General features: G+C 44.6%; 1 protein-coding gene across 3 annotated transcripts; it reads right to left on the bottom strand.

Moving 5' to 3' along the window:
* Positions 1–3,108: 3,108 nt before the first annotated feature.
* LOC125528790 (uncharacterized) lies at positions 3,109–8,278 on the bottom strand. 3 transcript variants are annotated; one of them, XM_087517711.1, is made up of 9 exons: positions 7,123–8,278; positions 5,941–6,317; positions 5,742–5,836; positions 4,906–4,957; positions 4,772–4,801; positions 4,597–4,693; positions 4,421–4,506; positions 4,251–4,341; positions 3,109–3,457 (listed from the first exon to the last, which is right to left on the bottom strand). In XM_087517711.1, the coding sequence occupies exons 2-7, from the start codon at positions 6,038–6,040 to the stop codon at positions 4,470–4,472; spliced, it is 411 nt and encodes a 136-aa protein (XP_087373837.1). In that variant the 5' UTR covers positions 6,041–6,317; positions 7,123–8,278; the 3' UTR covers positions 3,109–3,457; positions 4,251–4,341; positions 4,421–4,469. The 3 variants fall into 3 exon arrangements, with proteins under 3 accessions (XP_087373837.1, XP_087373839.1, XP_087373840.1); XM_087517713.1 differs by having other exon boundaries at positions 7,719–8,278; XM_087517714.1 differs by lacking the exon at positions 7,123–8,278 and adding an exon at positions 6,568–7,107.
* Positions 8,279–16,827: the final 8,549 nt, after the last annotated feature.

Here is a 16,827-nt window from a genome sequence, read left to right as displayed (position 1 = left end):
GCCTTGTACAATGGGAAATTTACAAGTACTTACTTTTTAAAAATTAACATCCCCCTCCCCAAAAAAACTCGCCATGTATTTTTTTAGAAAAAAATATTTGTAAAACTTGCCATGTGTAACATTTTTGCCTTTGTTCATATTCATCGTCACAATTTTGTACTAAATTTTCTTTATTTATCATGCATGTTTTATTTTTGTAACGTACTGAACGTAGCCATTTTTCGTGTGTCTCAGTTAGCAATTAATCACTCATTGTAAATCCTAATGCAGTATCGTTTTCTGAATTTTCTGTATTGTACAGTTTTTTCTCTACTAGTTTTACATCTGTCAACATTTTTCTCTATATTTTTGGTGCAAAGGGATTTTTCTTTGGGCCAGGAAGCTAGTATTGGGCCTGTCTGGTCAGGCGTTCGTGCTGAGAGGCTGTTCGTATCGAACAGAACATTTCGGTAGATCCCTGCTCCCGTGCCGAACGATACGTTCAGTCTGGTGCCTCCCAGACCGAACGTTCGGCCGTTCGGCGTCCTTTTACTCTTAGTGACATGTCAAATTTCACTTTGTTTTTTTCACATGGCCATTTTATTGTATAGAGCATGGAAATTTAAATTTAAATATGATGGCAAATTTACATTTCCACAACATGACAAATTTTAATATGTAGCATGGCAAATATACTTGTGTAGCCATTGCAATTTTTTAATTTATTTCCATGGCAAAATTCAGTCCTTCTTTTTGCCATGGCATACTTTTAATGATACAAATTTTGCTTTATTTTTTCCATGGAAAATTTATTTTAAAGAGCATGGTAAATTTACATTTTCTGGAACGTTGCAAATTTTTACTATGTAGCATGGTAAATATACTTGTGTTCCCATGGCAATTTTTCATTTATTTTTTCATGGCAAAATTTAATCCATTTTTGCCATGGCAAAATTTACTCCATTTTTTTGCCATGGAAAAATTTACTCCATTTTTGCCATGGTAAAAATACTTTTATTCACATGGAAAATTTTAGTTTAACTTGCCACGTGAAGTTTTTCTGCCTTTTACATTTGTATACTGAAAGATGGCAAGGTTAAGAAATTTTTCTCATTGTATTTTTTTTTTGCGTTTTCGAGCTTTTTTTAGCGCAGCAGTATGCAATTGGGTTGTGCCTCACTTTTTCTGTTTCTGGGCTGACGACTTGTGTGCCAAGTGGGCCACCACAGGGGTCGTTCGGGACGGGACATTTTCTGACCGAACGACATCGTTCGGTAGGTTCCCCACGATGTAACGAACGACTCATTCGCGTTGGGGGTCTGCCAGCCCGAACGTTTGGTAGTTACTGACATCCTAAATCAATAATGCTAGACCTACGTAATTTATCTACGTAATCCTACATTAATGTCCTTTCTAAACTAATTAGGCCTCCCGCCAGTTCAAAAAATTAGGCCTCCCTGATTTTCATGGTGTGGGCCTGGGCTTCATTTTCGTCCAACCAAATTCAGCCAATTCAGCCAATACATAAGTTTACGTAGGTGTAGCAAAGTCCATCTTAAATTGTAGGATGAATATTTAGGGTGCCTTTGGAACTTGGATGCAAAGTATTTTCTTCAGTTTTTTTTTTTGGAATACCATGGTTCATAAAAAGAACTTATATTTCTTGTTAGGGAAACGCTTGGCTTCAGCCCGCCGCCTCGTCCGTGTGACGCATATGTCCTATGTGGGCCCTTCCTTTCTTCTTTAATCTCTCTCTTCTATGTGACAAATGGATAAGGAGGCAGCCCGGCCATGGGAGATTAGGTAGCAAGTGATATGGGACTCAATTTCGTTGCATCCGGGTCGGGCGCGGGCACCAATGTTGTCGCCCGCCTCCACCATGAATGTTGGCCACCATAGGGCCGTCGACCGTCGTGATGTGCCCAAACTTGGCACAGCCGCCCCTGACCTCCTTCATGTCATCCCCGACCATTACCGATCCTTTTCCTGTTGCAATTGCAACAGTGGAGTTGCAAACGACAACCACAACGACGGCGGTGCTATTTTGCGATATCATCTTTCGTTGCAAAAATTTATGCAACATCGAACATGTTGCAAAAGTTGTCTACAATATCATCTATGGTGCAGAAAATGAAGATGAAAAAAAAATGCAACACAGCCTTTTTTCGCGGGGGAGCAATACAGCCTTTGTTGTAAATATTTCTACAACAAGACCTTTGTTACAAATGTTTCCGCAACAAGACTTTTGTTGCATAAGGTACTGCAACAACAATTTTGTTTTCATGATAAGGACGGTGTTGAGCCGTTGGATGGCACCAAATCCTACGGCTGCCGAGGCGGCGCCGGCTGACGCCTAGCATTTCCCTATTTTGTTATCAAAGTCAATAGAAACACAGAAGAGGTCCCAAGTCAGGGGACTCCAACATCATGAGCTTTTGCAATCTTTAGCGTGAGGATTAGTTTTGCCGTGTGTGAGATTTATTTAATCGATCTACACATGGGACTGCTGCCTCATTTCTTGTTGATCGGATGTTTTTTTCTCTTTTACGAGATTTTTTTTTCATCTATTCATCTTTAATAATAGCAGCACAACAAACACCAGGAATGATAAAATTTACACCCAGATTCATAGACCACCTAGCGGTAGCTATAAACACTGAAGCGCGTCGAAGGCGCGCAACCGTCATCGCCCCTCCATCACCGGAGTCGGGCACACTTGTTGTAGCGACGACTACAAGCATCGATGCTATACTTCTGCTACTATCTTCTAGTCTAAAGTACCGCGAGAGATAGGGTCGCCTAGTCTCAACAGCACCATCTCCGGCCATAGTTTAGATTGAACGAAAATCATCAAAGAACAAATTACAGTTAATTTGCAAAGTTGTATACTAACGATTGACTCAGAGGTCTTCTAACAAAATTTACACCCAACGGCTACATTTATCTAGACCGAGATCTCTATAGTTTCCTGCCCAAACAACTGGAAACATTTTACATTCGAACAATGGTGTTCCTGAGTATAGAGTGATCAGATGCAACTAGCAAGCACTTTGTACATAAAATGCAAATATGACAGAACTGAGTGTGAATAAAGTTGCAATAAGAAGATTTGCAGACTAGCTTGAGAAAGGAGAAAATTCAGAAGAATCGCTCATTTATCCAAGGACCAACTGAACCGAATGTCAAGTGTGAGAGCTCATTTACTGGTAATGTACACAGGAGGCTATGGGCTATCAATACATGTATGTACTGGAGGCTATGGGCTTCGAGTGTCGAGGTTATGGGCTATCGAATGTCCATACACTATCCAATCACCATCAATGTACACAGGAGAACTCGTTTCCACGCTGAAGCCTTAGGTCCGCCGTGGCTTTTCACTCATCTGGACGTGAAAGAGGTTCAAAGAGCGGCCAACTATTGTTTCAAGAGGTTCAAAGAGCTTGAGATCCGAACAGCCGCTATACGAAGACGCACAGTTCTGAAAATGTTTGGGACAAAATATGAGACAAAAAGTAGCCATAGAAGAAAGGAAACTCAAATATATTGAAGTAAAAACTGTGCAGGCTAAGAGCATGAATTATACAAGGTCTGGACATAACAAACAGAAACAGCAGGCAGAACAGAAACATGGGCCATAGCAGAACAGAAAATTAAATAGGATTAGATGAAAAATACTTTGGACTGCATGTCTGGGAAGGGCGCATGGAAAATGGAAAATTCCAGTCGGATAAAGAGAACCACAAAGTAGCTCTGACGAATTGTGCACGTGCAGAAACTACTGAAGCCGTGGCGTGCTTAGAAGGGATTAGTAAAGCACATCTGATTAAGAATGGACCTATCCATACTGAGAGTGACTTCATGCAGGAGCTTAATGAGATTGGATAAGTAGATCATACATCAGTTCTATATGCAGAGATGCAAGACTGATCCTTCAGAATTTATAAAAACTCAAGATAAGCCAAATTAAAATATTGGGCAATTGCATTGCTCAAGCTCTAGCCCAGCAAGGTCGTAGGGAGTTGTGTGCGGGTGTTATGCATAGCGTAATCCCAACCTGCATGTCAGAGACTGCCTAGCGTGATTGTAATGAATGTTTGATCCAAAATTAATACACAACCCCAGTTCAAAAGAAAAATAAATCAAATATGCAAGCTAAAACAATCATATATTGAAACAGCAGGCAGAACAGAAACATGGACCATAGAGAACAGGAAATCAAAGATTGTGCAAGCAGAGACAGTGTAAAGCAATAGAGAAGAGATTATTTATACCTTGTAATGGTCAGCATCCTGGCTACAATCGGAACTAGTCTCCACAATAAACTGGGGGCCGGTCATGTACCAAGGGACTGAATCAGGATCGCTACAGTGCATGGTATACCAAAGATTAGATACACAATAGAACAGAACGAGCATACAAATTGTAAAAAATAACTCCATACCTTTCCTTGTACGAAGCGACCCCCTTAAAAATATCAGAGGTACAGTTTTTCACTTCAAAGTCCCATATATCCCTAAACATACAACTCTGCATGTGCATACGAATATATGTAAGCAGTACAGTAATAAATCTGGGTGACGTGCAATCTATTCATGTTAGGATAGTTATAATGCATACAATTTCATCTCCTCCAGATAGATCATTGACAGCACAAGGGCAACACCGTCACTCTGCAAAGCGGCTCTAGCGAGCGCCCTCCCAATCTTTCCATAACCTGAGAAGAGAACACTTGGAATCATCATAGGTCTCACTTAATCACACAAAGTACATGACCAAAGTTCTGGAAGTTTACCATTTATTGCAACTTCTATTTTTTGCTCAGCTGCATCATTGAAATCAGAATAGAACGGAGGTGAGAGGGGGAGGGTGTAAGGATTAGAGTCATATACATAATGATAGAGCTATGAACTTCAGTTTGATATTTACCTTCACATTCTTTCTGTTTAGATGACCTGCGATTTCGCTGGGAAGACTTGCCCTATAAGTCAACATGAATACTAATCAGAGGACTGGAATGACATAACAAATAGATAAAAGATCTGTTGTAATATCAGATGGACTCAAAGCATTAATACACCGAGACAAGTGTGCCAGAGAGAAGGAAAACACACGAACAAGAAAGCGGTTCAAGCAAAAAAAAGGCTTGAAAATGATGACTCAAATGTCTGCTATGGCAAAAAGAAAATCTACTGTTACTGCAGCCACAAGGAAAGCACAAAAATGGCAAGAATGTTGATGGTCTCAAGACATGAAGTGTTAACGTAAAATAGCACAACACAAGTGGTCGTTTGAAGATAATGTAGGGGAAACAAGACCTAATAGAACAAGGACGATATCCAAAAAAAAAAAAGTTGAGTGGCAGCTTATACAGTGAAAATAACATAGACTATTTGGATTTAGGGTCTGAATATTATCACTATCAGAAGAATGTCAAACTGTAATTATAAGAAATACATTCGTACATGCACCTTTGTGAATTTTTTTTTCTTGGTAATAGGTCTTCTATACAAAACGGCTTTTTGAATTTGCTTTTTTAGGCAAACAGCCTTTTTGGTTTAAGAGAACCATGAGAAAAGTTTCAATACTATAGGCATTGGTTACAACACATTCAAAAATCAACCATTCTAAGTCGACCAACACATATGAACCCAATTTCTATTAAATATATGTAAGCTTCCTGCTTCGTCTGAAATACACGCATAAGAAATATAATTTGCTGAGGCATGGTAACAACAAATAAGAGTCTCGGAAAATTGTTTCACATGAGAGATGTTAATGTTAGCAGGACCATTTGGTGCTGGCTTAATCAATATCTTCTTATTTGGTAGCCGCAGTGACAGTTTACTGCCTATGCACACTGCAGCAAAAGAAGATGGTCAGCCTTTTGCAGAATTAAACAAACAGATCAATAAAGTAAAAGTGAACATTTAGCAACATAATCAAGGAAGAAATGAGCCTTGCCTTGCTCATCTCGCACATAAATCAAGACATCTCTCTCAAACAGTTGTCCATAGAAACTTTGGTCAGTTTTACTTCCGTCCTTTTCTTTCTTCTCAGCCATAAAGCTAGGGTTTGGCCAATATCCGATGTCTCCCTGCCATTTGTCCAAGGTATCTGTGGACCTCAGTATAACCGTGTCACCGGTGCAGGCAGGAAGAGAGATGACACCCGTCCGAAGATATACGGTGGTAACAGAATCCCGCCTCTCTACATGTCGGACATCAACCTCAATGGAGTAGGGATCTGACCCAGAGAAGCGGACTGTCCATCCTACCAAGGTCTCTGAGAATGTTGGAAAGCTGGGACTCTCACTTCTGTGCAAGAGCGACAATAGTGCACTATGCCAAATAACAAAGAAATAATCAGGATAATTAGCTAACAATAGTAGAAAGGATTAATCAGGTGCAGAAGAGAAGAGAAATGGCCCTTTGAAAGAAAAGAAAAGAGTAGCAAGATTCAGTTTCATATACAGAAATAGCATATCTCGCTGGTAACTGCATTTGCCTGTACTAAAAATGCATCTACATCCCACTAATGTTTGTTTTTCTAAGGTCTAAGGAACCAGCTTAATTAGTTGTGGCCACTTACGATCATCTTCCGGGTGAGAACAGAAACGCGGTGCTTAACCAGTTTCTGCCACGTTTAATCACCAGACGCAAACAATCCACCATTAACTATCCAAAACAATGAAGTTAATGGGCGACAATAAGGCTATAACAGACATTAGAATTTCCTAATATAAACATGCACCAAAAAGAGCAACTGTGGCTAGTTCTTGAACTCTAAGAACTAAGGTGGGAGCACCTATTCCAAGAACGAAATCCAAGAACAGAGAACAGTAACAACAGAGCAGTACACAATGTTACTTTCTGTTTCAAGTGTGGCTTGCATTGCACCAAGAAGAGCGACCTTGTCCAGGTCTTCAACTTCAAGAACCAACGTGGGAGCCGTTCTTGGATTCCAAGAACGAAACCCAAGACAAATAATTGACAAGAACCAATGCGGAAGCCGTTCTTGGAATCCAAGAAGGAAACCAAGACAAATACTTGAGAAGAACCAATTCGGAAGCGTTATTGGAATCCAAGAACGAAATCCAAGGAAAATACTTGACAAGAACCAAGAAGAGAGAAGGTTGGTTATGACCTTGGTCGTCATGGACTGTGAGCGTGCACTCGTGCCCTGAGATGTCGTCCATGTGCAGAGCGCCTACAAACTTTAGCCCTTCTGTGCTCTCCAGTCGCAGTTCTCCAGCAGAAAACGCAACCCCGGGCAGAGCCTCGATCTTCACACGGGTGAGCTTGTGGTCCTTGCTGCGCTCGATGCCCCTGATGGTGGCGTCGTGGTACGGAAGGAGCAACTGGAGAGTCTTCCCCACCATGCTCTCAGGGAAAGACGGCATGGGGGAATACGGCAAGCTCGAGCTCGCCGGAGCAGGGGACTGCATTGGAATTGGAGGGGGGGAGGACCGAAGGAGACGAACGAAACAAACTATTTCTTCTGGAAGGACGAGAACGAAGGTAGAAGAAACAGAGCGGGGAGGAAAAATATTCAGTTTATATAGAGCACAGAACCAAAGTAGACGGAAACGTTAACTGGGCCTGTCCACTTGGGCCGAATCGGTAACCAAATCCCCAAGAAAAAAAAACGGTTTCCGGTGGCCCAGTAAAATCGGCCCTTGTTCCCAACCCAACAGAAAAAACGGCGCTTCCACCCCCAAAAAAAAGAGAGACGGCGCTTGCCTGAAATCCCTTGTGCTGCGCGTCGGGCCGCGGAGGAGGCCGGCGCCCGGTGGCGATGGTCATCCCGACCACCTCCGCGGAGGCGAACGCCGGCGGGGGAGAGAAGAGGGGAGCGCCCTCGCCCTGCTTCACTCCTCCGGTGATTGGTGGGGTGTGGGCTCTCCTCCCCGGACTTGTGCGGCCGCAGAGGAGGCCGGTGCCCGGTGGTGATGGTCATCCCGACCACCTCCGCGGAGGCGGCCGCTGGCGAGGGGGAGAAGAGGAGGTTGGCGGGGTGGAGGCTCTCCTCCCCGGACTTGTGCCCAGATTTGGGGGGGCGCGCCGACGGCGAGCGCCGCTCCTCGTCATGGCGCTCTGCACAGAGTGGTCGGGGTCGAGGCTGTGCCCGCGGGCCGCGGGTGGGTGGTGAAGAGAGAAATTGTGCTGGTTGTCCGCTCGGCCCGCATTAGCCCACCTTTCCCCGCAGGGTACTCCCCGTGCTGGCCATTCGGCCAACTGTAGCGCTTGTTCACCTCACACACTATTTCACGTTCATTGGTGTTAAAAACATCCGGGGTCGGTTCACTAATACACGAGCGGGACAAATTTCTGAATCACAAAATGTATTATTTTCTTTTTCTTCAAATTGCCAAGCCACCGACAGGGTTCCATCTGTCAGTCATCTCAGTCCCCCCTCTTCTCTCATGTCTGGTGGCCACGCTGGCGGCCATAGTAGTGGGGATCAGACCTCTTCATTGTGTTTCTTAGGGCAATTGTAACGTTGACTCTCAAACCGTACACATACATCTCGATCGTGTAGTCCGAACGTGTTGTGTCATCCAACAACGGCATGTATTGATTCCCAGGACGGTCTGACGTGCTTTCTGCCGCAAATCGGAGACAGACGTGGAGGGCTTTGCGGGCGTCTGAACCGCTCCCAAGCCCGCGTCTGACCGCCCTGGCACACCAAAAATCCCTCCTTGTTCGTGCGCACTTCCCGCCTGTAACGGTCAGCGCCTCTCCAGAGCGCTAGTGCCTCATGCGTGCCTGGCCTGAGCGAACGCGGCCTTTCACTTGCATCGACATTGAAGCAGTGCGCCGGCCGAGAGAGCGGCGCCAGCGCCGCTTTCCGGTGCAGGTGACTGCTCCGTGTTCAAATGGCACCACAGTCGTCCGTCCGTCCATCTACTGCCGACATTAATGACACGTGCTTGCCAAGGAACCTAGTCCGGCACCACATGTCCATCCCTCTACCGCCCATCATTGTCTCGTCACCCGCTATATAAACTGCAATCCTGGCCATAGCCGCATTCAGCATTTTTTGGTCCTTTCCCCTCTTCCTCACCACTCCCACTCTGGCCTCCTGATAACCCACAAGTATAGGGGATCGCAACAGTTTTCGATAAGTAAGAGTGTCGAACCCAACGAGGAGCTAAAGGTAGAACAAATATTCCCTCAAGTTCTATCGACCACTGATACAACTCTACGCACGCTTGACGTTCGCTTTACCTAGAACAAGTATGAAACTAGAAGTACTTTGTAGGTATTTTTGGATAGGTTTGCAAGATAATAAAGAGCAAGTAAATAAAGCTAGGGGCTGTTTAGATAAAGAAACAATAAAGTAAGTATAGCGAGTGTGGAAAAGTGGTGGTAGGAGTTGCGAAATTGTCCCCAAGCAATTGACTACTTTACTAGACCGATAGCAAGTTTTATGTGGGAGAGACCACTGCTAGCATGTCATCCCTGACTTGGAATTCTATGCACTTATGATTGGAACTATTAGCAAGCATCCGCAACTACTAACATTCATTAAGGTAAAACCCAACCATAGCATTAAGATATATTGGTCCCCCTTCAATCCCGTATGCATCAATTTCTATGCTAGGCTAAAGCTTCTGTCACTCTTGCCCTACAATACATAGTCCTATCAACATACAACTAACCCTATGGTGTGATCCACGCGCACGCTCATATGATGGGCACCAAAAGACAGCAACATAACCACAAGCAAATTAACTCAATCATAGCAATTCATCAACCACCGATAGGACAACGAAAATCTACTCAGACATCATAGGATGGCAACACATCATTAGATAATAATATGAAGCATAAAGCACCATGTTCAAGTAGAGGGTACAGCGGGTTGCGGGAGAGTGAACCGTTGTAGATAGAGGGGGGAAGGTGATGGAGATGTTGGTGAAGATGGCGGAGGTATTGGTGAAGATCACGGTGATGATAATGATGGCCACGGCAGCGTTCCGGCTGTTGGAAATATGCCCTAGAGGCAATAATAAATTGGTTATTATTATATTTCCTTGTTCATGATAATCGTTTATTATCCATGCTAGAATTGTATTGATAGGAAACTCCAGATACATGTGTGGATACATAGACAACACCATGTCCCTAGTAAGCCTCTAGTTGACTAGCTCGTTGATCAATAGATGGTTATGGTTTCCTGACCATGGACATTGGATGTCATTGATAACGGGATCACATCATTAGGAGAATGATGTGATGGACAAGACCCAATCCTAAGCCTAGCACAAAGATCGTGTAGTTCATATGCTAAAGCTTTTCTAATGTCAAGTATCATTTCCTTAGACCATGAGATTGTGCAACTCCCGGATACCGTAGGAGTGCTTTGGGTGTGCCAAATGTCACAACATAACTGGGTGGCTATAAAGGTACACTACAGGTATCTCCAAAAGTATCTGTTGGGTTGGCACGAATCGAGACTGGGATTTGTCACTCCATGTAACGGAGAGGTATCTCTGGGCCCACTCGGTAGGACATCATCATAATGTGCACAATGTGACCAAGGAGTTGATCACGGGATGATGTGTTACGGAACGAGTAAAGAGACTTGCCGGTAACGAGATTGAACAAGGTATCGGGATACCGACGATCGAATCTCGGGCAAGTATCGTACCGCTAGATAAAGGGAATTGTATACGGGATTGATTGAATCCTTGACATCGTGGTTCATCCGATGAGATCATCGTGGAACATGTGGGAGCAACATGGGTATCCAAATCCCGCTGTTGGTTATTGGCCGGAGAGTTGTCTCGGTCATGTCTGCATGGTTCCCGAACCAGTAGGGTCTACACACTTAAGGTTCGATGACGCTAGGGTTATAGGGAATAGATATGCGTGGTTACCGAATGTTGTTCGGAGTCCCGGATGAGATCCCGGACATCATGAGGAGTTCCGGAATGGTCCGGAGGTAAAGATTTATATATGGGAAGTCCTGTTTTGGTCACCGGAAGTGTTCCGGGCATCACCGGTAGTGTACCGGGACCACCGGAGGGGTCCGGGGGTCCACCAGGTGGGGCCACCAGCCCCGGAGGCTTACATGGGCCAATAGTGGGAAGGGACCAGCCCCTAGGTGGGCTGGGGCGCCTCCCACCAAGGCCCAAGGCGTCCTCAAGGGGAGAGGGGGCAAACCCTAGGCTCAGATGGGCCTAAGGCCCACCTAGTGGTGCGCCCCCCTCTCTCCCCCCTTGGCCGCCCCCCTAGATGGGATCTAGGGCTGGCCGCCATCCCTAGGGGTGGAAACCTAGGTGGGGGCGCAGCCCCTCCCCTCCCCTATATATAGTGGGGGTCTTGGGCTGCCATACACACGAGAACATCTCCTTCTTGGCGCAGCCCTACCCCTCTCCCTCCTCGTCTCTTGCGGTGCTTGGCGAAGCCCTGCTGAAGTATCACGCTCCTCCACCACCACCATGCCGTCGTGCTGCTGCTGGATGGAGTCTTCCCCAACCTCTCCTTCTCCCCTTGCTGGATCAAGGCGTAGGAGACGTCATCGGGCTGTACGTGTGTTGAACACGGAGGTGCCGTCCGTTCGGCACTAGGATCATCGGTGATTTGGATCACGACGAGTACGACTCCATCAACCCCGTTCACTTGAACGCTTCCGCTTAGCGATCTACAAGGGTATGTAGATGCACTCTCCTTCCCCTCATTGCTAGATTACTCCATAGATTGATCTTGGTGATGCGTAGAGAAATTTTGAATTTCTGCTACGTTCCCCAACAGTGGCATCATGAGCTAGGTCTATGCGTAGTTTCTATGCACGAGTAGAACACAAAGCAGTTGTGGGCGTTGATTTTGTCAATTTACTTGCCGTTACTAGTCTTATCTTGATTCGGCGGCATCGTGGGATGAAGCGGCCCGGACCGACCTTACACGTACTCTTACGTGAGACTGGTTCCACCGACTGACATGCACTAGTTGCATAAGGTGGCTAGCGGGTGTCTGTCTCTCCCACTTTAGTCGGATCGGATTTGATGAAAAGGGTCCTTATGAAGGGTAAATAGAAATTGGCATATCACGTTGTGGTTTTTGCGTAGGTAAGAAACGTTCTTGCTAGAAACCTATAGCAGCCACGTAAAAACTTGCAACAACAATTAGAGGACATCTAACTTGTTTTTGCAGCTTATGCCTTGTGATGTGATATGGCCAAAAGGATGTGATGAATGATATATGTGATGTATGAGATTGATCATGTTCTTGTAATAGGAATCACGACTTGCATGTCCATGAGTATGACAACCGGCAGGAGCCATAAGAGTTGTCTTTATTTATTTATGACCTGCGTGTCAACATAAACGTCATGTAATTACTTTACTTTATTGCTAAAGCATTAGCCATAGTAGTAGAAGTAATGGATGACGGGACAACTTCAAGAAGACACGATGATGGAGATCATGGTGTCATGCCGGTGACAACGATGATCATGGAGCCCCGAAGATGGAGATCAAAAGGAGCAAAATGATATTGGCCATATCATGTCACTATTTGATTGCATGTGATGTTTATCATGTTTTACAATTTATTTGCTTAGAACGACGGTAGCTTAAATAAGATGATCCCTCACTAAAATTTCAAGAAAAGTGTTCCCCCTAACTGTGCACCGTTGCGAAGGTTCGTTGTTTCGAAGCACCACGTGATGATCGGGTGTGATAGATTCTAACGTTCGAATACAATGGGTGTAAGCTAGATTTACACAGCAAAAACACTTAGGTTGACTTGACGAGCCTAGCATGTACAGACATGGCCTCGGAACACGGAAGACCGAAAGGTCGAGCATGAGTCATATAGAAGATACGATCAACATGAAGATGTTCACCGATGTTGACTAGTCCGTCTCACGTGATGATCGGACACGACCTAGTTGACTTGGATCATGTTTCACTTAGATGACTAGAGGGATGTCTATCTGAGTGGGAGTTCATTAGATGAACTCAATTATCATGAACATAGTCTAAATTGTCTTTGCAAATATGTTGTAGATAAATAGCTCACGTTGTAGCTCCCTGTTTCAATACGTTCCTAGAGAAAGACCAAGTTGAAAGATATTGTAAGCACTGATGCGGACTAGGTCCGTAGTCCGAGGAGTGTCCTCACTGCTACACAGAAGGCTTACGTCTTTGATGCACCGCTCGATGTGCAAACCCCTACAACGTTGTCTGTGGATGTTGTAAACACCTGACAGACACATCCTGATGACTACTTGATAGTTTAGTGCACCATACTTTACGGCTTAGAATCGGGATTCCAATGACGTCTTGAACGCCATAGAACATATGAGATGTTCCAAGAGCTGAAATTGGGATTTCAGGCTCATGCCCGTGTTAAGAGGTGTGAGACCTCTGACAAGTTCTTTTGCCAACAAGATGGAGGAGAATAGCTCAGCTAGTGAGCATGTGCTCAGAATGTCTGGGTGCTACAATCACTTAAATCAAGTGGGAGTTAAACTTCCAGATAAGATAGTGATTGATAGAGTTCTCTAGCCACTATCACTAAGCTACTAGATCTTCGTGATGAACTATGACATGCAAGGGATGGAGTTGATCCCGGAGCTGTTCGCGGTGCTTAAGACCACAAAAGGTAGAAATCAAGAAGGAGCATCAAGTGTTGATGGTTTAATAAGACCACTGGTTTCAAGAAGGGCAAGGGCTAGAAGGGAAACTTCATGGATGGCAAACCAGTTGCCGCTCCAGTAAAGAAACCCAAGGTTGAACCCAAACCCGAGACTAAGTGCTTCTATTGTAAAGGGGACGGTCACTGGTAGCGGAATTACCCCAAATGCATGGTAGATAAGAAGGCTGGCAACTTTAACAAAGTATATACGTGTTATTAATGTGTACCTCGCTAGTACTCCTGGTAGCACCTGGGTATTGGATACCGGTTCAGTTGCTATTACTGGTGACTTGAAGCAAAAGTGAAAGTGCAACTATCCCTAGGTGGTTTTGGTAATTCATAACAACATATAGCTCATTGAGCTAATGCTATTCCAAGATGATTATTTCAGGAAAGCTCAATGATTGGCATGGCATGGATGTGAAAGTGGAACCCTCAAAATGCTAAGGACAAAGGATTGGCTCAAGCTCAAAAGCTCAAGACTCTTCATTTTATATTTTAGTGATCCAAGATCACATTGAGTCTTTAGGAAAAGCCAATACTATCAAGGAGGGATGAGGTGTTGCTTAATGAGCCTCTTGCTTCATGTGCTTAGTGATATGCTCCAAAACCCTCAACTACTTTCCCATATCCACATATGACCTAAACCCTAAGCCAAACTCGGTCCTACCGATTCTTCCTATCCGGCGCCACCGAGTTTTCATTTGTCATAAGCCACTGCCAAACCCTAGCAATTCGGTTCTACCGGTAGGGATCTCGGTCTCACCGAGATGGGATTGCAAACTCTCTGTTTCCCTTTCGTAACTTTTCGGTTTCACCGAAAGAGCGAATCGGTCCCACCGAGATTGCAATGTAAATTCAGTGTTTCCTTTTTGTAACTTTTCAGACTCGCCGAAAGAGCAAATCGGTCCCACCGAGTTTGCCTGACCAACTCTCTGGTTAGCTAATTACCAAAATCGGTCTCACCGAGTTTGTGTAATCGGTCTCACCGAGATTACGTTATGCCCAAACCCTAACCATATCGGTCCTACCGAGTTGCATGTCAGTCCCACCGAAAATCTCCAACGGTCACTAGGTTTACATTTTCGGTCCGACCGAGTTTGTTGATTCGGTCCCACCGAGATTGGAAAACTGTGTGTAACGGTTGGATTTTGTGTGGAGGCTATATATACCCCTCCACCTCCTCTTCATTCGTGGAGAGAGCCATCAGAACACATACACAATTCCTACACATATGTTCTGAGAGAGAACCACCTACTCATGTGTTGAGACCAAGATATTCCATTCCTACCATATGAATCTTGATCTCTAGCCTTCCCAAGTTGCTTTCCACTCAAATCTTCTTTCCACAAAATCCAAATCCTATGAGAGAGAGTTGAGTGTTGGGGAGACTATCATTTGAAGCACAAGAGCAAGGAGTTCATTACCTACACACCATTTGTTACTTCTTGGAGAGTGGTGTCTCCTAGATTGGCTAGGTGTCACTTGGGAGCCTCCGACAAGATTGTGGAGTTGAACCAAGGAGTTTGTAAGGGCAAGGAGATCGCCTACTTCGTGAAGATCTACCGCTAGTGAGGCAAGTCCTGTGTGGGCGATGGCCATGGTGGGATAGACAAGGTTGCTTCTTCGTGGACCCTTTGTGGGTGGTTGCTTCTTCGTGGACCCTTCGTGGGTGGAGCCCTGTGTGGACTCGCGCAACCGTTACCCTTTGTGGGTGGAGCCCTCCGTGGACTCGCGCAACCGTTACCCTTTGTGGGTTGAAGTCTCCATCAACGTGGATGTAGGATAGCACCACCTATCCGAACCACGGGAAAAACATCCGTGTCTCCAATTGCGTTTGAATTCTCCAAACCCTTCCCTTTACATTCTTGCAAGTTGCATGCTTTACTTTCCACTGCCAATATACTCTTTGCATGCTTGCTTGAATTGTGTGATGATTGCTTGACTTGTCCTAAAATAGCTAAAATCTGCCAAGAACTAAAATTGGGAAAAGGTTAAGTTTTTATTTGGTCAAGTAGTCTAATCACCCCCCCTCTAGACATACTTTTGATCCTACAAGTGGTATCAGAGCTTTGGTCTCCATTTGCTTTGATCTCCATAGCTTTTGGTGGTCATAGCCTTGGTTTCACAACCTAGGAGAGTATGGCGTCTAGCGAGGGAAATTATCACCGTAGAGGTCCTTACTTTGATGGTACTAATTTTGCTAGTTGGAAGCATAAAATGAAAATGCATATTCTTGGACATAACCCCGCCGTTTGGGCTATTGTGTGTGTTGGTTTGCAAGGTGACTTCTTTGATGGGAAAGAACCAAACCGTGAAGCTACCGCGGAAGAGTTGAAGATGTTGCAATACAATGCTCAAGCTTGTGATATTCTCTTCAACGGATTGTGCCCCGAAGAATTCAACAAAATCAGCCGTCTTGAGAATGCAAAGGAAATTTGGGACACTTTGATTGATATGCACGAAGGTACCGACTCCGTCAAGGAATCCAAGTTGGATGTGCTTCAAAGTCAACTTGACAAGTTCAAAATGAAGGATGGTGAAGGTGTCGCTGAAATGTACTCTAGGCTTGCTCTCATCACAAATGAGATTGCCGGCTTAGGAAGTGAAGAGATGACCGATAGATTCATCATCAAGAAGATTCTGAGAGCCTTGGATGGAAAATATGATACCGTGTGCACATTGATCCAAATGATTCCCAATTACAAAGATCTCAAGCCAACGGAGGTGATTGGAAGAATTGTTGCTCATGAGATGTCACTTAAGGATAAAGAGGAACTTCACAACAAGTCAAGTGGTGCCTATAAAGCCTCATGTGAAGCCCCCACATCATCAAGTGAGAAACAAGACTTCAATGAAGAATTAAGCTTAATGGTGAAGAACTTCAACAAGTTCTACAAGAGTAGAAGCAAAGATAGAAGCTTCAAGTCAAGGTCCTACAATGACAAAAGATCTTCTAGTCGAGAGCGAAACTGCTACAGTTGTGGAAGACCCGGACACTATTCCAATGAGTGTACGGCTCCCTACAAGAGAAGAGAAGATTCTCCAAAAAGAAGAAGCAAAGAATCACCACCAAGAGAGAGAAGGAGTAGAGATGATCGTTATGAACGAAGATACTCACGGAGAAGCAAGGATTCGGAAAGGAAGGAAAAATCATCAAGGAGCTACACAAGACGAAGACATCAAGCTCATGTTGGTGAAT

Source organism: Triticum urartu, chromosome 4A (assembly GCF_056163025.1).
Source record: "Triticum urartu cultivar PI428250 chromosome 4A, HENAU_Tu73, whole genome shotgun sequence".
Classification (NCBI taxonomy): Eukaryota; Viridiplantae; Streptophyta; class Magnoliopsida; order Poales; family Poaceae; genus Triticum; species Triticum urartu.
The sequence above is the reverse complement of the archived record's forward strand: the minus strand, read 5'-3'. Positions and strand labels throughout refer to the sequence as shown.

Bases quoted from the DNA above. Each gene is read 5' to 3' on its own strand.
- LOC125528790 (XM_087517711.1), bottom strand. From the start codon at position 6,040: ATGGCTGAGAAGAAAGAAAAGGACGGAAGTAAAACTGACCAAAGTTTC. The intron at 5,837-5,940 runs GCAAGGCTCATT...CTTTTGCTGCAG, and splicing joins TTATGTGCGAGATGAGCAAG to TGTGCATAGGCAGTAAACTG. The intron at 4,802-4,905 runs GTAAATATCAAA...TCAATGATGCAG, and splicing joins TAAACAGAAAGAATGTGAAG to CTGAGCAAAAAATAGAAGTT.